The 23,740-nt window shown below is 36.3% G+C and overlaps 1 protein-coding gene across 1 annotated transcript; it reads right to left on the reverse strand.

Annotated features, from left to right (window-relative positions):
- Positions 1-72: 72 nt before the first annotated feature.
- LOC101897226 (xanthine dehydrogenase) lies at positions 73-21,901 on the reverse strand. The gene is made up of 4 exons (XM_059126559.1): positions 21,469-21,901; positions 2,202-5,960; positions 1,969-2,136; positions 73-251 (listed from the first exon to the last, which is right to left on the reverse strand). The coding sequence occupies exons 1-4, from the start codon at positions 21,547-21,549 to the stop codon at positions 201-203; spliced, it is 4,059 nt and encodes a 1,352-aa protein (XP_058982542.1). The 5' UTR covers positions 21,550-21,901; the 3' UTR covers positions 73-200.
- Positions 21,902-23,740: the final 1,839 nt, after the last annotated feature.

Raw genomic sequence — 23,740 nt, forward strand, 5'->3', positions numbered from 1 at the left:
TATTCCATATTTTTTTAGTCAACGAATTATTACTTACTCTCAGTTTATGCTAAATAATAACAATTATAACCATTAACTGTTTAGTATTTACATATCTTTATTGGTTCCTAAAATTACAAAATGTTCTATATATGGAAATTGTGGCTGTGCCAGTTTAAATTGTATAAAGCTGTCTTTATTTGTTGGAATTGAAAGTATGTTTATGGCATAATATTCCAGGGAGTGTATGTATTGGCAGCAGGTATATCAATCTGAAAATAGAATAAAATAATTGTTAGTTTTATACCAAGAAATATTCTGAAATTTGATTAAGCAATTGGTAAAAGTAAAAAAATATGTAAAAAGGTAGGAAATATTGATTGATGCAAAATTTTCAGGAAATTTATTTTTTGGCTACGTTATCCTTTTAAAATCATATTTTGTAGGAGAAATTCTCATAAACTCACATAAGGTACGGCATTAACCATAAACTGTGCTCTTAAGATAAATGAAAACTTGTGGTTTATAGTAGAATTTTATGATAAATACTTTTAAAGAATTTTTAGTCTTGCTACGATCACGTTTTAAGGGAGTTCTAACCATATATAAAAAAAGAAAACAAAAGACCCCATTGGCAACTCGCTAATTCCAAACTAATCATCGTATTGTTATCTGTTATATTGCCAAACTGAATGGATTACAAATCACTCTAGCCTCCGAACGAAATAAAGTAAAAATTTTCTCAGATGTGTGTTAGTTCTGCAGGACTTTTGGTGTTGAAAATGGGGTATATTTGATATGGGTATGGCTCCCATATAACTGTACCGACAGATTTATGGTTTTTTTGGGTGTTTAGTCAATTTTTGTACTTGAATTTGCTTTCAATTGGCAAAAGGTTCTCCCATTACTCGAAACACTCTGTTCTGTGAAACCGTCCCTAAATTCGCTATTTTGATGACATTATCCACCGGAATTGTTCCCAATTTCGTATTATAAGTTTGTAATGGGTGCTACAGCGTGAGACAGAAAACGTCTTCAATTTAACGGCAGCTCCAGATATTCCGTATTTTGATAACTTTAGCAATATTTTTTAACTGTTTTTTTTTTTGTAAATTTGGAAATTACTTCCAAATGGTAGGGTATACAAAGGTCGGGCCGGCTGAACTTATTGCTTTTTCACTTGTAATTTTTACAATTTGTACGTTCCTATTTCCGCACATTGGAGCAAATACTATACAGGATGAGATGAAAAAACTGCAACCAACAACTGTTAAAATTATTCCAGTCGATGGTCGCTCTCTGCTCGTATTAATCGACAGTGGCATCAGAATAAATGCCGAATATTATCGCGAAAATATTCAGGAGGCTGTATTAAAGAACGTAAACATTTTGGCCGCAGACCTTGTACATTCCAACAGGACTCAGCACCATCGCACTCAGCACGCGCCACCCAAGAATGGTTACAAAATGAGGTTCCAGCGCACAATGGCCACCAAAATCTCCGGATACCAAACCGTTGGACTAGTGTGTCTGGAGTATTTTGGAAAGCAAGGTTGGCAAGCTCTTCGCCGGAAATGGGCCAAAATACCACAGAGCAACATTCGGGCAGCGTGTGACGGTTTCATTAGCCATTTGAAGGCCATAAAATTTGAGCAAAAATGTAAAAATGATGGCGTTTTACTTTTTTAGAGTTTTTTTATTTCACCCTGTATATGTACATTGGTGTATGGTATCATAAAATCGGCCCAACCCGACTTTGGCATTTCTTTATTGGTTTTTATATACAATTTTTAAATTAATTTATTTTAGTGTGATAGGGATCACAAATTCGAAGTCTGCTAAAATGGCTTGAAAAATGGTTTAATGGACTTTTGGCTATGGAACAAAATTGTATCATATTTTGTTGAAAATTGAATATTGAACTTTATGGTCATGGTATGATAATAAGGCTTTGGCAAGGAAGATTTCTTCTCTCAAAGCTCAACTTACCAATTTGGTGAGGTTATCCTGACAAGCCATTCGAATGCGTGCAGCAGTCGCAGGCGATTCCAGTTTAACATCTCTGCTAAGGCCATTTGCTTCACGGGCGTTTCCGATGGCATCCTTTATGGCAAAGAATGCTGAACTGCCAATAAATAGTGGTGGTTCTCCAACAGCCTAAAGGAGCGAGAAATAGAGATTAAATTTTACTCATTTCATATTTCCTCTTGAAAACCACATACCTTCGATGAGTAAACAGCTCTTGGATTTGGTGCACCAGTCAAAAGGGTTACATTAAATTCTCCAGGAATATCGGCAAAACCGGGAATCTTGTACATACCCGGTCCGCGAGAGTACAAAGTACCCGTGGGTGAGTAAATCAATTCTTCCATCGTGAAGAGACCATAGCCCTGCATAAATGCACCTTCAATTTGTCCAATATCAATGGCTGGATTTAAGCTAGAACCAATGTCCATAACAATGTCGGTACTCAAGACCTGATGGTCACCGGTCAGACAATCAACTTCTACAACAGTTATACCAACACCATTGGTAAAATAACTGTATAGTTGAGCTGTCGGATTATCGACTGGATGATAGTCGACGGTTTCCAAATTGTAATAGCCAGTAGCTGAGAGGCTAATGCTTTGTAAGTAGGCAGTTTGTATCCATTCCTGCCATGTGCCCTTGGGGTTGGCCTCCTTAATGGGTGCCAGGCGTTTGTTGAGCTTTTCGCATGCATTCAAAATTGCCATGCCGTTGAGATCTGATGTCATACTGGCCGCTGTGGGGGAAGTGTTTGGTACCTTGTCTGTGGCAGTTTCGGATATGTGGACGAGTTCATAGGGAATATGCAAAGCTCTGGCACAACATTGTATCATTTTGGTGTGTATGCCTTGGCCAATTTCTACGCCACCGTGGGACAGAAGCACCGAACCGTCAGTGTAGATGTTTATCAAAGCTCCAGCTTGATTTAGGAATTTAACGCCGAACGCTACGCCATATTTGGTGGGCACCACAGCAATGCCACGCTTGCGATAGCGATTTTTCCGATTGAATTCTTCAATTTCTCGTTTCTTTTGGACATAATTCGATTGCTTCAGACAATCATCGAAACATCTTAGTACGGGGAAATCTTCCAGCAATTGATTGTAATGAGTCCGATCGCCTGGTTTATAGAAATTGATGCGCATAACATCGAGCACATCTTTGTTTAGAATACGGGCAACATCGCGTATGATGTGTTCGGCAGCAAACATGCCTTGAGGCCCACCAAATCCACGGAAAGCGGTATTGGAGGGTAAATTCGTTTTGCAGACATAACCGGCCGCCAGAATGTTAGGTATCTTATAACAATTCTCAATATGGTAGACTGCCCGTTCCATAACGGAGAATGAGAGATCCATGGACCAACCGGCATTGGTGTAACACTCTATGGACAATGCTGTCAAACGACCCTCGGAGGTAAAACCAATTTTATATTTGAATAGGAACGGATGTCTGGTGCCGGTAATCATCATATCCTCATCACGATCCAACATGCAGCGTACAGGTCTTCTAAGGCGATAGCATGCCAATGCCACCGGCAAGGCTACGGCAATTGAGCGGGACTCTTTGCCACCAAATCCACCACCCAGACGCTTGGCTTTACATACAACCTTGTGGGCTGGCAACGAGAGCACATGGGCTACCAGCTTCTGTACTTCTGAGGGATGTTGAGTGGATGAGAGTAGTTCGATTTCATCTGAGTCCTTTGGTATAGCATATGAGGCATGGGTTTCCAAATAGAAATGTTCCTGACCTCCCATGCGACAGGAGCCTTCATAGATGTGTTCAGCCTCCTGGAATCCTTTTTCGATGTCTCCCGTCTTGGCATACCATGGATAGCCGTCGTAGTACGATTTGTGTTCAATGGCCTGTTCAATAGTGATAATGGCAGGGGAAATATCTTCATAGTCCACTTTGACTTTACGAGCAGCTCTCTGAGCTAAGGCTTGGTTATCCGCGACCACAGCACCTACCACCTGACCCTGACAATGCACTACGTCTTTGGCAAACACAACCTCATCATGGAATACTGCACCCACCTCATTTTCATGATCGGTTATATCTTTGCTTGAAAAGAACGCATGGACACCGGGCATGGCCAAAGCTTCGGAAGCGTCAATATTCAGAATTTTGGCATGGGCCTTAGTGCTCAGCACCAACGCCAAATACAATTCGTTCTCAGTGCGTGGAACATCATCGCAATACACTGCCTCACCGGTAACTTGCTTGAAAGCTGAGGCATGTACCTTTGGCCTGCCCACAGGATCGCATTGACTTTGTGTGGAAGAGACTTTTTCAAATAGTTGAGAACTCTTCAAAATTGGAGTATGGAAAACATCACCCCCACTCATCTCATCTTCGGACAAAAAGTCGCTGGGCAAAATGCCATCCTTCATCATTTGCTGGGATATTTTCAAGTAAGCTTTAAAGAACAGGCTGACCACCAGCGATCGGCGATAGGCAATCATACCACCAGGAGCCGAGGGAGCCAATGGTAACTCGGCACAAAGATTTTCCACCACACGTTCCAATAGTACACGGTTCCATTGTTGTTTCACCATCATTTCACACGAGCGCACCGCCATAACCGTAGTGGGAGCCATACCACCGAATGCCATAGATACCTCCTGCACACGATCCGACTTCCCTTCGAAAGTGACATTAACAGCGGCATTGACAATTGCAATATCATCGTCACGGCGTTTGGCTTGTTTAAATGCAACCACATATTGATTGGGTAAAGTCTTGGGGAAATAGATGCCCACAAGGACTTCCTGAGGCTCGAGGACATTCTTTCTATAGCCCGTGAAGAATTTGGAATTCATAATAACGTCACGATACTGTACCTTACCCCCTTCGTATTTGGCAACCTTTAACTTGACGAGCCCGGCCATCAAGACGGGGTTCATATCGGAAATTGGACTACCGGTCATAATGTTGCCGCCCAAAGATGCTACGCTCCGTATTTGTTTGCCAGCAAAGTAGTGCAACATATCCACAGCACACTGGAAGAAGCGTACTGAACTTTCAGGTAACCTTTCCATGAGTTCTCTTAGATGTTTTTCAATATCGACCAAACTCACAGAGGCACCGAAGTAAACATTTTCAACTGTTTCTTGGACATCCACAAGTTCGGTTACTTTTGTGGGTTGTATTAAGACTGGATAGAGGAAATGTTTGAACTTGACTTCAACACCAACCTCAGTGTTGCCCACCACTAGTTTTGCCTGAGGATATTGAGATTTTAATTTCAAAAGTTCCTCCAAAGTCGAAGGTCTGTACCAAGTTACACGTTCACCTTTGAATACCAATGTCTCAGAATCCCACTGGGTGTTCAACTGTAGCTCAGGCGGAAATATGGGTTCTTGGCTGGGATCCAAAGGTACAAATTCGCTTTTATCAAATAACTTATCATCGACGAGGGAAACACCATTCTCTTTACCATTACATGAGTTGCCATTGACTTTACAACACTTATCGCCCATTGCACAGGCAAACTCCTTGGTAAATGTCTTATAACCCTCCAAAATCGGACGATATCCAGTGCAGCGACACAAGTTGCCTTGGAAAGCCACCTCCAAATCTTTCATCGATGGTTGTGTTGAATTCCTCAACAATGTGTACATGGACATTACAATACCCGGTGTACAGAAACCACACTGACTGCCATGAGCTTTAGCCAGACGTTCCTGCACAGGATGGAGACGAGTGCGAGTGCTGCCAATACCTTCCACAGTGGTCACAGCATGTCCGTGCATAGCGCAGACAGGTGTTAGGCAAGCATTTACGGCCAAATGTTTGATGGTATTTGTGGAGCGGTCTACCCGGCTGATCATCACTGTGCATGCACCACAGCCTCCTTCGCCGCAACCGAGTTTTGTGCCACACAGACGCAGTTTATCGCGCAAATATGTCAAGAGGGTACATTCTGGATCGGGATTTGGATCTACAACCTGAAAATAAAAGTTTTTATTATTTATTAGTTTCGAATAACATTAAAATAACAATATTTTATTTCATACATTCAGATTTGGACCGATACGTAAAAAAATATTTGAACCAAAATCGGATTAAGTGCAATCATTATAAGCAGCCAAGGTAAACAAACCCAAAAATTATGAATCTTTATTGAGAAACGAGTGAGGTGATATTAAAGCCCGGCCGGAACCGCAGAATGTATAATCTTAACATTTTGAGTGAAATTAAACCTTGTGAAGAAGTGACAAAATTTTTGAAAATTATTCAATTGAGGGTGCGAAAAGCATTTAAAGATACAACATTGTTATTAAGCGATCGATAAGAAATAGAAATTTTAAGTTTTGCACGAGAGTCATTCTTGGGTGAGATAAGGCAGAATAGCCATTCTCAGAATATTTTTTCGGATGTAATTAAGACATTAGGGGCCATTCGTAAAATATATAGCAATTTCTGATAGCAGGATTACTTTTGTGTCACCTTGTACATCTTCGTCCGATTTACCTTTTATTGTGCACCAAATGTGTAATATTAGTCCAAGTGGGAAGAAATCTGGCACATACGACCATATTGAGCCCAGAAACAAGTATGTCAAATTTGATCGAATCCGATCATCCGATTTGTTATTTGTGTCCTCCACAGCCGTAATATGCTCTCCGTAACAACGTTATACGGGAATATATATCAAATACAGCTCAGAAATACCTTTGCCATATTTTATCGAGATCGGTTCAGAATTGGATATAGCTCCCATGTATATTCTTTATCCGATTTCAAGTGTATTTTGCACCAAATGGTTAATATAAGCCCAACTCGAATGAATTTCGGGACATACGAACGAAGCATTGAAGAAAGTGCATTAAATTTGATGAAATTCGTTTAAGATATAGGTCCCATATATATTTCATCAGATTTTTTATTTAAGTCCCTAACATCCGTAAAAGTTCTCCACAACCATGGTATTTAAGCCCGAATTAAATGAGTTTTGGCATAAACGAACGAAGCCTATAAGAAAGCGCATTAAATTTGGTGAAAATCCTTTAAGATATATATAGCCTAACATCCGTAAAGTCCTCTCCACAATCACGGTCTTTGGTGCCAGCAATCAGATACAGCATAGAAATACCTCTGCTAAATTCTAAAGAGATTGGTTCAGATTTTGATACAGCTCCCATATATATCTTCGTTTATTGTGCCTAAAAAGTGTAATATCAGTTCAAATGGGATGGATTTTGATGAATATTGGTTCAGAAACAAATGACTTCGCAAATTTAGTAGAAATCGATTCAGAGGAGGATATACCTCCCATTCATTATTAGTTCCTTTCGACTTTAAATTGTCACTATAGGTATGATTTTGTTCTTACAAACTCCACATAAAAACGTGTATTTTTATGGGTAGATTTACTAAATATGAAAAGGAAATGTAGCGTATCGTAAAGTCGGCCCGCCTGACTTTTGACCTTTCTTTACTGGTTAGACATTTGTATCGATGGTTTGCATCAAAGTTAGGGGTTTTAAACTACGATGCACGAAATAGTTAAACTCTTTCGGATTGCAATGTTTATGTAGAACTAAGAGCCAAATTCTGAAGTAGAAAATATCTAAACTGAAATTTTTTGTAACTACTATTATTGTACTGTTACATAATAGGAGTTTAAACTAATCCGTGTTTTATTCTTTCATGCTAGTTACAACAAATAAAAGTAGGGTTCCTTTATATTACGGGTCTTACAATGCTTACTTTAATACTTCAAACGCAGTTCACACTCTACTTATTACAATGATTTACTATATCTCTCTCTTTACTAATCGATGTTTAGAACCGCGATAGAATACCGAACTGAATGTCTTGTCTTCTACTCACTCGTATTTATAGGTCATACATGGATGTTTCGAGCATCTCAATCCAGGATATTCTACAATATTCAAACGAAATGGCAATGAGCATACGTTCATATACATACAAGCATATATATGTAAACAACTAAAGGGACAGTCATTATATATACGAGTGAATGAGAGAGAATGGCTAATGACGTAGCAATGGGAACTATTATGCTATGAATGACATATAAAGAGGGAAGTGTGGGAAAGAAGATACACCAATAACAATAGGGAAATATACAAAAGATATAGTGACGAGCATTAACAGACGGTATGCGGTTGTTTATATATTGATTTAGAAAAAGTAATTGCTTGATAAAGACTGACTTTACAATTTAATTTTTACACCCTCCACCAAAAAAAGTATGGAGGGTATATTAAGTTCGTCATTCCATTTGTAACTCATCGAAATAATCATTTTAGACCCAACAAAGTATATATATTCTTGATCAGCGTAAAATTCTAAGACGATTTAGCCCTGTCCGTCCGTCTGTCCGTCTGTTGTAATCACGCTACAGTCTAAACGAATTAAGATAGGAAGCTAAAATTTTGCACAGATCTCTCTTTTGTCTGCAGGCAGGTCAAGTTCGAAGATGGGCTATATCGGTCCACGATATCGTATAGCCCCCATATAACGGTACCCCCGATATTCGGTATTTTGATGATGTTAGCCACATTTTTCAATGGAATTGTCTGAAAATCCACACAAGTAGTTCCTTGTGGGTATTTTATACCTCGGCAGAGAATTATCTATATAGGTCCACGATATCGTATAGCCCCAATATAACTGTACCCCCCGATATTCGGAATTTTGATGATGTTAGCCACATTTTTCAATGAAATTGTCTTAAAATCCACACAAATAGTTCCTTGTGAGTACTTTACCCCCTGAGAGAGAATTGTCTATACAGGTCCACGATATCGTATATCCCCCATATAACGGTACCCCCCGATATTCGGTATTTTGATGATTTTAGCCACTTTTTCCAATGGAATTATCTGAAAATCCACACAAGGAGTTCCTTGTGAGTACTTTACACGCAGACATATATTTGTCTTGATAGGTCCACAATATCGTATATCCCCCCATATATCGGCACCTTCCTATATTAGATATTTTAAAGATTTTAAAAGAATTTTTAATGGATTTTATTTTTTTGAAAAATTTCTAATTCGTTCCAAATGGTGGAGGGTATTCAAAGTTTCAAACAACACCGAACACCTATTATAAATATTTCGAGGAGTTACAAACGGAATGACAAAGTTAATATACCCTCCATAGAATGGTGGTGGGTATAAAAAGCATACAAGCAGTAGGGCAAATATTAGTTATATTTTATATTATATTTTATCATATCTGATAAATTCTTTCTCAGCTATCAACCCGCCTTGCATAAACCTCGATTACAGAATGTATTTATAATGCATGCAACACAATGTAGACCCCCAATAGGTTCAGAAAACGGTTTTAGCGATAAGATTCTGTTTTTCGCAAATTTCGATTCCGTGGGTCATATATTGAAACCTCATCAATGTCTTATTGTTTTGAAAAAACAAATGCAATAATTCGAAATGATAAGATAGTACATATGTATGTTTTTGTAAAGCTCACAATCTGTTTATGAATTATTCTAAAAAGAAATTAGCAGAGAGATAGAGAAATCTGAATAACAAAAAGAGAAGAACTAGTAGCTGCATAAAATAAGAAAAGAAAAAATTTATATTAGTTTTAAGATTTCAATGGTCGTTTCTTTATAAGAAGGCAGGTGGTGTAGATAAGAACCGGCATACGTTCAACCCAAGCATATTTCTAAAGAGAATGATTGTTAAAATGTTTATCACTTGAGCTTTTTATTTATTTATTCACGTTTTCATTTATATGATTTGTTTGTGTGAAAAGAACTAGGTAAAAAAAGACGTGAATTATGTACAATTTCCATAGATATGATAGTACAAATAAAAAATGCTTTTTTTTGCAAATATTTTACTTTCACAGTAGCTCTCAAGTGTTGCATTCGAATGTTTTAATCAATAGCGTTCTTTCTAGATTCACTATCAACTGTCCAGACAAAACGTTTGAAGTTAGTAACAAAATAATGTTGATAACAAAGTATTGTTATTCAATTGCTTTATTTGTTTAACAAAATATCACTAGATGAATATTGAAGAATAGTCGGAAATCACTCTGAGTGCGCAAGACCTGCTTATTATTTTCAATAATAGTTTGAAAACATGTCTCTCTTTTTGAATTACTATTCACTTGAACTTTGAATCCTCTTATGACATTCCTTTAATGAGGTTTGACAGAATTGAGACACTGATTGCAAACAGGGACGAATGGAAAGGAGCCAACCTTCCCCTAGTCATTCTGCCGGTATATCAAAAATGGATCAAAGATGGAAGAAGGCTCGAACGCGGAGTCTACCTACTTCAATAAGTTGGATGAAAAGTGCAGTGTTTTTCAAGCAGTTCTTTGCAATTGTGAAAAGGTAGAATTTATTTAAACTACAGAGAATGAAATAACTTGACCGTCAAGCTTCTTTAAAAGCTATTGGATCTTCAAAATCAATTCTGATGTAGGCCAGAGTTCTATAAGAGTCCTGGGAGATCTATATACTACTATCCGCCTTGGCTGGGTACTTGGTCGTTGTAATATTAAAGGAAATGAGGATGTCGATGAGATGACAGTTAAAATATCTTTAAGTCGCCGACAAACCTGCTCTTTCTCATTTCAACAGAGCATTATACCTATTCTTCAGAGAGAAAGTCAAATTGTGCTGGTACGACGATCCACGTTGCAAGATATCAAAGCAAACCTGCCCAGTCTCTATTATGAACCAATTATTCAGTGTTACGGATAACAATAGGGAATACTGCAGGCTGAGGATGAGGGAGAATTAATATAATAATAAATGAAGAAGTCTAAGCATATAAATGTTTCATCCATGGAATTCCGGAATAAATGTGTGCACTCCTTAACATTGGGTAAAGAAAACATCTATATCTATAAAAGAGGGAAATGTTTGTTTGTTTGTTTGTTTGTTTGTAATTTATGGACTCCAAAACCGCTGAATAGATTTTCCTGAAAATTTCCATATATACTGCAACATCGCCTGAAAGTAACATAGGCTATATACATTTTTGAATTTCCACTTGGAACTGGAGATATAGCATCAGAAACGGAGGTACCTCCCAAAAATTTTGATTTTATATGTACATATCTATTGATTGGTTGAAGATACAGTCTCCAAATTTGGAATACGTAACGGAATTCGGAAAAAAAAATAAGTTTGCCAAATTATATTGTAATCGGTTCAGATTTGGATATAGCTCCCATATATATTTGCGACCGATTTCGTTCATTTGACGCCTCAAACACAATATGAATGTTCGATTCCAATGAAGTTTGGAATGTGTGACGGGATTTAATCCGAAAATAAATTTGTCAAATTATATTGAAATCGGTTCAGATTTGGATATAGCTCCCATATATATTTTCGGTCGATTTCAAGCATTCAATGCACCAAACACGCTATGTATCCCCAATTTCAATGAAATTTGAAACGTGTGATAGATTTTATCTAAAAAATTGATTTCCCAAATTATATTGAAATCGGTTCAGATTTGGATATAGCTCCCATATACATTTTCGGCCGATTTCATGTATTTGGTGGACCAAACACGACATGTATTTCCAATTGTAATGAAATTTAAAATAAGTAACGGAATTGGGAGCCAAAATGAATTTGTCAAATTAAATTGAAATCGGTTCAGATTTGGATATAGCTCCCATATATATCTTCAACCGATTTCATGTATTTGATGCACCAAACACGCTATGTATCTCTAATTTCAATGAAATTTGGAATGTGTAGCGGAAATTAAAACAAATATACATTTGTCAAATTATATTAAAATCGGTTCAGATTTGGATATAGCTCCCATATATATTTTCGACCGATTTCATGTATTTTATGCACCATATACGATATGTATGTTCGATTCCAAAGAAATTTGGAATATGTAACGGGATTTTGATTAGAAAATAAATTAGTCAAATTATATTAAAATCGGTTCAGATTTGGATATTGCTCCCATATATATTTTCCGCCGATTTCACATATTTGATGCACAAAACACGATACGTATTTCCGATTCCAACGAAATTCGGCATGAGTGACTAAATTTGGTACAAAAATAAATTTGACAAATTATATTCAAATACGCTCAGATGTGATTATAGCTCCCAAATATATACTCAGCCGATTTCACATATTTGATGTACCCAAAGCGAGAGAGACAAAATCTGGCACCAGCAAAAATTGCCAAATTATATTGAAATCAGTTGAGGTTTGGATATAGCTAACATATATATTTCGGCCGATTTCATACATATTATGCACCAAACACGATATATATGACCGATTCCAAAGAAATTCAGAATGTGTGGTGGAATTTGGTTATAATAATAAATGTGATAAATTAATTGGAAATTAGTTAAGATTTGGATATAGCTCCCATATATATATTCTCGGCCGATTTCACATATTTGACGCACCAATTTCAATGAATTATGAAAGGTGTGGCGGAGTTTTGTGTAAAAGTAATTTTTTTAAAATTGTATTTAAATCGGATCAGATTTTAATAAGAACCATTGACCCACAACGCCTTAGGCTAACACTAAAAAACAACACAACAATTTATTTGAAATACGCTTATTACGGCGAAGTATGTTGCTATCTCGAATTCACTAATTGCGATAGAAAAACCACTCTACTTAAAAAAATTGCAGTTTCCTGCACGCTTGGTATTTGCTATGAAATAAATAAATCCAAAGGACAAACCCTTCGTGTATGCATGTCATGTTACTGCTTTTGTAATGTTTTTGTTTATTAACGCATTAAATTAGTGCAATATTTTTTTTTAATTTTTAAATTTGTTTTTCTTTATCCAACATATATTCGTAAATAAAATTTTGAATGCATATAAAATCAAAAGGGGTAGCGAAGCGCACCGGGTTCAGCTAGTTTTTATATAAAACAAGTAAGAAAAGGCTACAGTCGAGCGGGGCCGACCGTTGAATACCCTACAACACTATAATAAACGATACAGTTTATATAGGCGAGATATTCGAAAGAATTCCACAAGATATTGTGACAAATTATAAAAGAAAACCATCAGGTTTCGTTCTCTAATTTTCGAATAATAGCAACTTAAACTAATTTGCTCATTTCCAATTTATTGGTAGATGTTGCACTTAAATGGTCTTCCTAGATCTGGAACCAATATTTCCCAAAGACCTATAATTTCTTAGAAGTGGCAAAAGATTAACATTTATTATTGGTTTTTGACTGAAACGCATCTATATGAGATACAGACATTTGACTATATTCGTTAACGAAATAGTCAGAAGTGCGTCCTTCCTGTATTTGTGAATTCTCGAAGAAGTCTCTGGAATGGACATTTTCGTATTTTGTCTACAAAAGTTGGCAAACTATTTCACACATTGAATATTTTTGGATGGCCATCCAAAACTGCTTGGATTTTGCAATGTCCGGTAACCCCCTTTCAAATGTGCGTGAGGATCGGGCGATAATTACGACCTGCCGACAATTTTGCAGTTTTTTGGTCCATTTCAACCCCTAAATATATGGCGATCATCTCCAAAAAGAGTAGGCTTCTATTCTGACCCTCATCTTATCCCCATGCAAAATTTCGTAAGGATCGGGCCATAAATGCGATCTGTATATGATATTCTGATGTCATAACTACTTAGTTTTGTTAGCTGTAGAAATATTACCAAATGTTTAATTCAAAATGAAAATATGCCAAAAATATGACAAAATTGAAAAAATATGAGAAAATTTTACAAAATCAATATTTTCATCTTTAGAGAGATATTTTTATGCGATTTTTTTAGACGTTTTTTCTTTCCTGCCAAGAGGCCATTCTGAATTAATGAGAACTGTCGAAATCAGTTCAGCCGTTCTCGACATATAAGAGATCTTTCAAGCATATCTTCTTTGATAAACATATATATCGCACATATTTTGCTATATATCCGATTTGTTGGATGTTAACATCAATGTAAAGGTCAGAAGTAACCTTGTCATGGCTTTGTGATTTCGCCGGTATTTAAAATATTCGCGTTTTAATGAAAAATTTTGAATTTTTTCAACACAAAATATATGGTCTATTTTACCCGCTAAATATTATCCGATGACCACCCAAATGGTAGGCTTCTTCTCAGTCCTAAACCCTAGCTACATGCGAAATTCCGCGTCGATTGGTCTATAATTGCGACCTGTATAGCTACTGCAAAATCCGACATTTTTTCAGTATTTGGTCCATTTCAACCCCTAAACATTTGGCGATCATCTCAAAAAGAAATAGGGTTCTATTCTGGCCCAACCCCGACCTCCATTCCAAATTTCGTGAAGATCGGGCCATAATTGCGACCTGTAGAGTGATTACAAATTAACATGGACAGACGGACGGACGGACATACATAGCTAGATCGACTCAGCTCGGCGAGCTAGGAAGATCCATATATACTTTCCTATGTGGGAAACCAATATTTCGTGGTGTTACATAATTTTTGGCCCAATCAAACTTATAATACCCCCAACACATAGTGTTGTAGGGTATAATAAAAGTATCCGAATTCAAACTTGTTCCACTTTAAACTAAAACAAGTAAGCAAAGGCTACAGTCGAGCGGAGCCGACCGTTGAATACCCTACAACACTATAATAAACGATACAGTTTATATAGGCGAGATACTCGAAAGAATTCCACAAGATATTGTGACAAATAATAAAAGTAAACCATTAGGTTTCGTTCTCTAATTTTCGAATAATAGCAACTTAAACTAATTTGCTCATTTTCAATTTATTGGTAGATGTTGCACTTAAATGGTCTTCCTAGATCTGGAACCAATATTTCCCAAAGACCTATAATCTCTCAGAAGTGGCAAAATATTAACATTTATTATTGGGTTTTGACTGAAACGCATCTATATGAGATATAGACATTTGACTATATTCTTCAACGAAATCAGCGTTAACGAAATAGTCAGAAGTGCGTCTTTCCTGTATTTGTGAATTCTCCAAAAAGTCACTGGAATGGACATTTTCGTATTTTGCCTACAAAAGTTGGCAAACTATTTCACACATTGAATATTTTTGGATGGCCATGCAAAACTGCTTGGCTTTTGCAATGCCCGGTAACCCTCATTCAAATGTGCGTGAGGATCGGACAATAATAACGACCTGCTGACAATTTTGCAGTTTTTTTGGTCCATTTCAACCCCTAAATATATGGCGATCACCTCCAAAAAGAGTACGCTTCTATTCTGTCCCTCATCTGATCCCTATGCAAAATTTCGTTAGGATCGGGCCATAAATGCGATCTGTATATGATATCCTGATATCCTAACTACTTAGTTTTGTTAGCTGTAGAAATATTACCAAATGTTTAATTCAAAATGAAAATATGCCAAAAATGTGACAAAATTGAAAAAAATATGAGAAAATTTTACAAAATCAATATTTTCATCTTTAGAGAGATATTTTTATGCGATTTTTTACACGTTGTTTCTTTCCTGCCAAGAGGCCATTCTGAATTAATGAGAACTGTCGAAATCAGTTCAGCCGTTCTCGACATATAAGAGATCTTTCAAGCATATCTTCTTTGATAGACATATATATCGCACATATTTTGCTATATATCCGTTTTGTTGGATGTTAACATCAATGTAAAGATCAGAAGTAACCTTGACATGGCTTTGTGATTTTGCCGGGATTTAAAATATTCGCGGTTTAATGAAAAATTTTGAATTTTTTCAACACAAAAGATTTGGTTTAATTTACCCGCTAAATATTATCCGATGACTACCCAAATTGGTAGGCTTCTTCCCCGCCCTAAACTCTAGCTAAATGCGCAATTCCGCGTCGATTGGTCTATAATTGCGACCTGTAGAGCAACTGCAAAATCAGGAGTTTTTTCAGTTTTTGGTCCATTTCGACCCCTAAATATTATGCGATCATCTCCAAAAGAAATAGGGTTCTATTCTGACCTTAACCCCACCTACATTCTAAATTTCGTGAAGATCGGGCCATAATTGCGACCTGTAGAGTGATTACAAATTAACATGGACAGACGGACAGACGGACGGACGGACATACATAGCTAGATCGACTCAGCTCGGCGAGCTAGGAAGATCCATATATACTTTCCTATATGGGAAACCAATATTTCGAGGTGTTACATAAATTCTGGCCCAATCAAACTTATAATACCCCCAACACATAGTGTTGTAGGGTATAAATACCAGTAAAAAACCATAAAGTGGGCCTTTATATGGGGGCCATACCAAAACGGGAACCTCTATAGATAATTTTAAACTTCAAGGATTGTCATCTACCAAATCTTATAAAATACCAAATTTGAAACAATTTCGTGGGTAAATATGACTAGGATTATCAAAATACCGAATATCGGTGGGTATTGTTATATGTGCACTATAGGAAAACGAGGACCTAAATATTCAATGTTGTCCCACCGGGCTAGAGCCCATTATGAACTACAAATACCAATTCTTAGGCAAGTCCGTGGAAAAATGTTGCACAAATCATGAAAATATCGAACATCGAGAGGTACCGTTATATGGGGGCTATACATACAATGTTTCGCTACAGGAGTAGGAATCCATTACGAACTACAAATGTTAATTTTTAGACAAATTCGTGAAAAAATGTTGCAAAAATCATCAACATACCGAATATCGGAAGGTACCATTGTGTGGTACTATACAAAAACGTGGACCTCTACATACATTGTTTCGCCACCGAGCTAGAACCTATTATAACCTACAAATACCAATTTTTAGACAAATCCAGAAAAATGTGGCGAAATTTTAAAAAAATACTGAATAACGGGAGGTGTCGTTATATGGCGGCTATACCAAAACGTGGACCGATATTTCAATACCAATCATCCACAAATTGTTGTGCCAAATTTTGAAGGTCTACGTCAAATAATGTAGACTGCATCGTGATTTCAATAGACAGACGGACAGGCAGACAGACGGACATCGATATATCGACTTAGAATTCTATATTATATTTTATGGGGTCTAGGACGATTATTTTTAACCGAAAAAAAGTTTTGCTGTGATAAGATTTGCCAGTCGAACTTTGATTTTTCTGTAGTGAGATTTTCCATCTCATTTTTTTGAGATACAGACAAATATTGGCACAATTAAGAACCGAAATTATGAACAAAAAGTATAAATTAAAGTTGACAGTCTTCTCGGCATCGGTAGGACTTTGTAATTACTATATTTTGGTCCGAAATTTAAAGCATTATAATTTTAGCGATATATGTCGGCAATTCAAACAAGTAAAAGAGCTAAAATCCGGTGAATAATGCAACTAAAATCATCAAAATACCGAACATAGGGAGATACCGTTATATCGGGGCTATACGAAGACCTGAACCTGCATAGACAATTTTCTGTCACAGGCTTTAGTACCCATTTGGAACTTCAAATGCGAAATTTCAAACAATTTCGGTGAATATTGTACCTAAAATCGTCAAAATACCGAATATCGGGAGGTACTGATATATGAGGCCTATGCGAAGACCTGGACTTGCATAGATAATTTTCAGGCATAGACTGTAGCTGCCATTCCGAATTGAAACTACAAAATTTGAAATAATGTCGCTAAAATCATCAAAATACCGAATATTGGGAGGTACCGTTATATGGGGGCTATACGAAGACGTGGAACTGCACAAACAGTTTTCTGTCTTAGGCTGTAGTATACATTTCGAACTTCAAATACCAAATTTGAAACAAATCCGGTGAATAATATCGCTAAAATCATCAAAATACCGAATATCGGGAGGTACCGTTATATGGGGCTATATGAAAACGTGGACCTACATGGAGTATTTACGAACTTAACCTGCCTACTGGCATGTTCGAAAGATAGCGTGAGTACAACATCGATATAAATCGACTTAGAATTTTACGCTGATGAAGAATATATATATACTTTGTTGGGTCTGACATGAGTATTTCGACGAGTTACAAACGGAAGGAAAAAGTTAATATACCCTCCATAGTATGGTGGAGGTCAGTTTTTTCGTAAACGCATGTTTACGTTAGAGTTTTTTTTGGGTTAACCTTCTTTATAAATATTAATTTGAGGTATATGCGATGAAATTGACAATTTAAACACACTGGGTTTTCAAAATCCTTTACAACGTAAACCTACTACAAGCGTGCCCGACTTCTGTCACTTTTGTGTTTGTATATGTTGTTTTGAAAACAAAAACAACATATAAAAATCAATGATTTTGAGATACTTTAAATGTAGAACACACATCAAAAGTAAGAACAGGTTTAGACATAAATTCATCAGTTTTTCTCGTTTTTGATAACAACTTGCAGAATATATATTATTTCAACTTTTATCTATTTCACTCTTCTTTAAACTTGAAATATTGGGCCTATGTTGTATTTTTTACATAAACCCCCAGCATTGCTCTATCTTATCTTCAGTTGCACATTACGAATAAAAACATAACACCAAGACAGTTCGTGTGGGTCATAAACAAGGATTTGCTGTGACGTTTCTATATTGTTTTAACTTTGCAAAACTCAACTTTATCTAAACATTTTGTTGTTAGTTGTTGCACTACGGGTTATTGTAGTAGTTAAGATAAAACGGTGTAAGAAAAAACTGCAAATTTATGGCAATAATAATAGTTATTTCTGCTTAAACATTTTGAGATAAAAATACTGTATGAACTTATTTTGAGAATCTGATAAACATTACTTGCCCCCAAATTAAAAGTAATAAATACCAAACAAAAGCTAGCTAAATTTTTTTGGAAAAAACGTAAAAATGAAGAAAAAGGTCGAAGGTCGATCGGCTGACTCTGACAAGACGGGGAATAGTGTGAAAAGGGAAGTTTTGGTATCCCTTATGTTTTTATTTCCCATGAATATATTTCAAACATATCCGATGGTCATTCGTCAAAAATATGAAAACACAACACTGTAGTGGCTCACATTTCAGGTAGAGTTGATCATGAGAAAAAAATCTAGTCCGCACACACGAAAAGTTTGTCCTTGGAATTTACAAATTGTAATAGCAAATACCAAGCGTCCAGGACCAACTGAAATCTTTTAAACTTTAACGGCATTTTCATTGCTATTAGAGGGATTCGATGTAGAAATGCATATCAACCTACACATAGGCCGAGATAAAAAACTGCAACAAAGTCAAACGTCATAATTTTTACATTTTTTTTAAATTTTATTGTATGAAAGCAAAAAATGTTGGAAATAGCATCAAATTTTAGAATAAGTTTAGAATTGTTCGATTTGGTCACCTTTGGCACGAATTATGACCTTCAAACGACCAATGAAACCGTCACATGCTGTCCGAATGTTGCTCTGCGGTATTTTGGCTCATTCCCAGCGAAGCCTTTGCTTGAGGTGATCGACACTTTGGTATTTTTTAGTGCCAACCAAAATTCCAGACAAAATAGTCCAACGGATTTTATCCGGAGATTTTGGTGGCCACTGTGCGCTGGAAATGAAGCGAGGAATCTCATTTTGTAACCGTCTTGGGTGGCGCGTGCTGAGTTTTGTCCAAGGTCTGCGGCCAAAATGTTTGCGTGACCAAGGCTTTAATATAATATTCGGCATTTATTCTGATGTCACGGTCGATTAATACGAGCGGAGAGCGACCATCGGCCCACACCATCACCATGACCGGCGGTTGAGTTCTGTTGGCCAACCGAAGGTGCACATTTTCAGCTGACCTCTTTGGCAAGTAAACACGATCATTTTGTTTGTTGACAAACTGCTGGACAACGAATGTTTTCTTATCGGAGATAACCAAATTCGGCAGTTCACCACTTTCTGCCAAGCGGAGCACATCTTTAGCTCTTTTGAGTCTATTTTCTTTCTGTTGCGATGTAAGTTTCTTGCACTTTTTGGAATATCAATGGCTTTACCCCGAGCTAATTTTTCAACATTTTTCGAATGGAATATTGCGATATGTTCAGCTCACGAGTCATTTTTCGGCCACTCAAACGCGGGTTTCGATCAAGCCGCTTCTTTACTTTTCGAAACATTTCTGCTGATATTTCTGTTTTCTTCCGTCCACTTCCTTGCCGTTTGGCTATGCTACTAGTATCACGGTAATGAGCGATAATACGAGACACAAAATATTTATTCACATTTAAATGCTGGAGTGCTCTAACGATGGCCACTTGGGGGTTTCAGAGCCAAATGTAAAGAACTCACACTATCACGCTTGAATTCCATCTCGAATAACTTTTTTTCTGGAAAATTCTCACCAAAATGCTTTTGTACGCTTGTAAACAATATAATGAGCTGTCACTTTGATTATTTTAACAGCTGTCAGACGAGTCGCTCAGAAATGACAACAGTCTGAAGTTGGTTGCAGTTTTTTCATCTCACCCCGTAAATACTTTGAAGGGTCCATTATGAATATTTCGAGGAGTTACAAACGGAATGACAAAGCTAATATACCCTCCATAGAATGGTGGAGAGTAGACAAATATTTAACAATTTTTATTCCGCCTTTTTTCGAGGTGATGTATGTAAGTAGCTTAAAATTTCATTTTAAACAGAAAGTGTAAAATGAAGAAATATTCTATACAAGATATCACTATAAATCGCAGAAATATACTCAAAACACTTGGTTTGTAAATCAAAACGCAAAAAGAGTTTTAGGCTCTTGGTCATATACAAAAGGACCTCTATGTTTTGAGACACATTTCGCAACATTTAATGCTGAGGTTTGAAAATTTTGAATAATTGCTTCAAAACTGGGTCCATGTCGAACCACTTTTTGGTAATGTAACAATAAACTCTGATTAAAAAATATATTGTTTAAGTTTTAGCTAGATTCTCCATTTAATTTCTATAAACTTTGAGTGCTTATGCAGAAACGCTCCTGGTAAACAATTATAAATAATTCTTCCTGTTTAATTCTGTTTTTATGCTGATCAAAAACTTTTGTACTTTATGCGGTCTTAGTCGAATATTTCAAGTTGTTTTGAACAGAATGACAACTTTAATAGTCCCACATGGGGTTGATCACTGTGAAGGGGGCACACAATCTCTATGAATTAATTTCGAATACAGAATTTGTGATGACATTTGAAGAAACTGCCAGATTTTACGACACATTTCCACGTCTTGTTTTTGTCTACCAAATTGAAGCATTGAAGTTAGACAATGTGCAAACATACAATAACTCTGTAATTTACAATAATAAGTGATCCCAGTGTAATATAGTTATATTATTTTTGAAGAACTTTCATGTCATTTCAATAGGGCTTTTAAATATTGTAGAGTTAGTTAAATTCATATTGCCAGTACATGTGATGCTCTTCCAGACAAATAACTTGTTGCACAATGTTTATCTAAAATACACGCGACACTTATATGGTGTATATATTAATTTAGTAAATATTTTCACATTTTTTTTTTTCACAACCAAAACAATTTAGAATTGCTTCAACAAATACGTCACTTTGTAAGTACACACCTTCTTTCCATTGACAAAAAAGACCAATGTCGAAGAGACGTTCGCCTTCTCCATTGAATTCACACTATCTTCAATGGTCATTTTATTGATATCAATGTTTTTTTTCGGCTTTGGTTTTGGTGGCGCACACGTCCAAGTTAAAAAACCTGATTTTGAATAGTAAATTCTTTCACTTTTGTTGTTGTTTTTATAGTTGTTATTGTTATTAATGTATTCTTTCTATTTTGTTCACTGAGAACTAAATGATCTGTAGTAGTAGGCAGTCAGTCCGTTGTTGTTCCGAATTGTTGATGATGTCGTTTGGTTGAATGTTCACATGTGTGTTTGTAATTTGTTAATAGTTATCACACACGTCTTTCAAAAATTCGAAAACTATAGAATATTTTACACAAAACGCGAACGCCACACGTCTTATCCACTCAATGTGTAGTCGGCAACTGAACAAGAAGCACTCAAGAGCAACGTTTAAATAAAATTGAGTGTAATTTTCTTATCACGAAATCAAATTAGTTTTGTGATAATAAGCAGTGTACGGCGTTGCCGTTGTGGATTTTTTTGAACGAGAATAATGGAAATGCATCGTTATGAAGTTCGGTTGGGCGATATTAATTTAAATCTAAGTTACATGTCTCGTACATATTTTAATAACACGTTGCATACCGTAAAACAAGACTGGGTTGCTTTTAAAACAAAATTTTGAATTCATTTTAATTCACAAACTTTCTAGGACAATATGTATTAGCACTAAAGGTGAGAATACATAAAACGCTTTTTTGACTGGCTTAAGTCATCGGCTGGCTTCTTCGGAAGAGAGCAAAGGACCGTAGAGCCAAAATCGAACTAAGTCAACCTAAAACTCCTTTGTTCCTTAACGAAGAAGCCAGCCAATGGCTTATGTCAGTCAAAAAAGCGTTTTAGGTATTCTCACCTTAACAAATGTTAAAAGCTAAATACAATTGAGATAAGTTATCGATAACAAAATCAGTGTTGCCACATTCATTCCACCTTTTTATACCCTCTACCATGCTATGGTGCTTTTAACTCCTCGAAATAAAAATTTTAGACCCAACAAAGTATATATATATTCTTGATCAGCGTAAAATTCTAAGACAATATGAATTCTAAGACAAAATGAATTAAGATAGGAAGGTAAAATTTTGCACGGACCTGTCTTTTGTGTGCAGGCAGGTCAAGGTCGAATATGGGCTCTATCGGTCCACGATATCGTATATTCTGATGATTCTACACAAGCAGTTCTCTATGAGTGCTTTACCCTCTGAAAGAGAATTGTCTATATAGGTCCACGATATCGTATAGCCTTTTATAATAGTACCCCCCGATTATCGGTATTTTGATGATTTTAGCTACATTTTCCAATGGAATTGTCTGAAATTCTACACAATGAGTTTGTTGTGAGTATTTTATCTCCTGAAAGAGAATTATCTAAATAGATCTACGATATCTTTTAGGCCCCATATAACGGTACCCCCGATATTCGGTATTTTGATGAGTTTAGCCACATTTTTCAACGGAAATTTCTGAAAATTCACACAAGGAGTTGCTTGTGAGTACTTTATCCCCTAGAAGCGAAATATTTATATAGGTTCTCGATAAAGGGGTTTTATTTTAGAGGTATATTGTAACGGATTTTTATTTAAAATTTTCAAGTTTCTTCAAAATGGTGGCGGAACTTACCTGCATTTTAACTTATGCAGTCTTAGCTTCAATTGTCCTTTATTCGGAGGTATGAGTTACTGGCAGGCAATAATGGATGTCTAAATCGAGTCTGTCACTATCAAAGTTGGCTTTTTGCTGATAGATGTATCCACTTGTAGATGTTGCTGGGCTGTTGAATCTTCTTACAATTGAGCTTTAACCATGCTATTATTTCATAAAACGGTGTAACCTCCTTTGACAACTTTAAATTCACTTCCATTTCTTTCAACCATATTTGGAGTATTTTGTTGAGGAAAAAAACATTTTGCATTAAAACCTTGTCTCCTACATTAATGTTGGAGTCCTTTGACGATGTACATTGATATGAATATCCTCTTTGTAATCGTATTTGTGCTCAGCAGCTAATTGTTATCATTTTACTAAGGGCTTATCAACAGTTCGCCTGAAGCCAATAAGGAGGAGTTCTGATTAGCGATATGTTATTTTCTGTCATTTTTTGACATTTGAATTCATCGCTGACATATTTCGGCAACACATGTTCGGAGAAAATTTTCTTCATTGCCTTATTTATTAAATCTGAAGTTGTGCACTTCAA

Source organism: Musca domestica, unplaced genomic scaffold (assembly GCF_030504385.1).
Source record: "Musca domestica strain aabys unplaced genomic scaffold, Musca_domestica.polishedcontigs.V.1.1 4, whole genome shotgun sequence".
Lineage (NCBI taxonomy): Eukaryota > Metazoa > Arthropoda > Insecta > Diptera > Muscidae > Musca > Musca domestica.

Excerpts from the sequence above, each read along its gene's own strand:
- LOC101897226 (XM_059126559.1), bottom strand. The coding sequence starts at position 21,549 with ATGACCATTGAAGATAGTGTGAATTCAATGGAGAAGGCGAACGTCTCT. Across the intron at positions 5,961-21,468 it reads TTTTTGTCAATGGAAAGAAG|GTTGTAGATCCAAATCCCGA; the intron begins GTGTGTACTTAC and ends TTTTATTTTCAG. Across the intron at positions 252-1,968 it reads AGGATAACCTCACCAAATTG|ATTGATATACCTGCTGCCAA; the intron begins GTAAGTTGAGCT and ends TTCTATTTTCAG.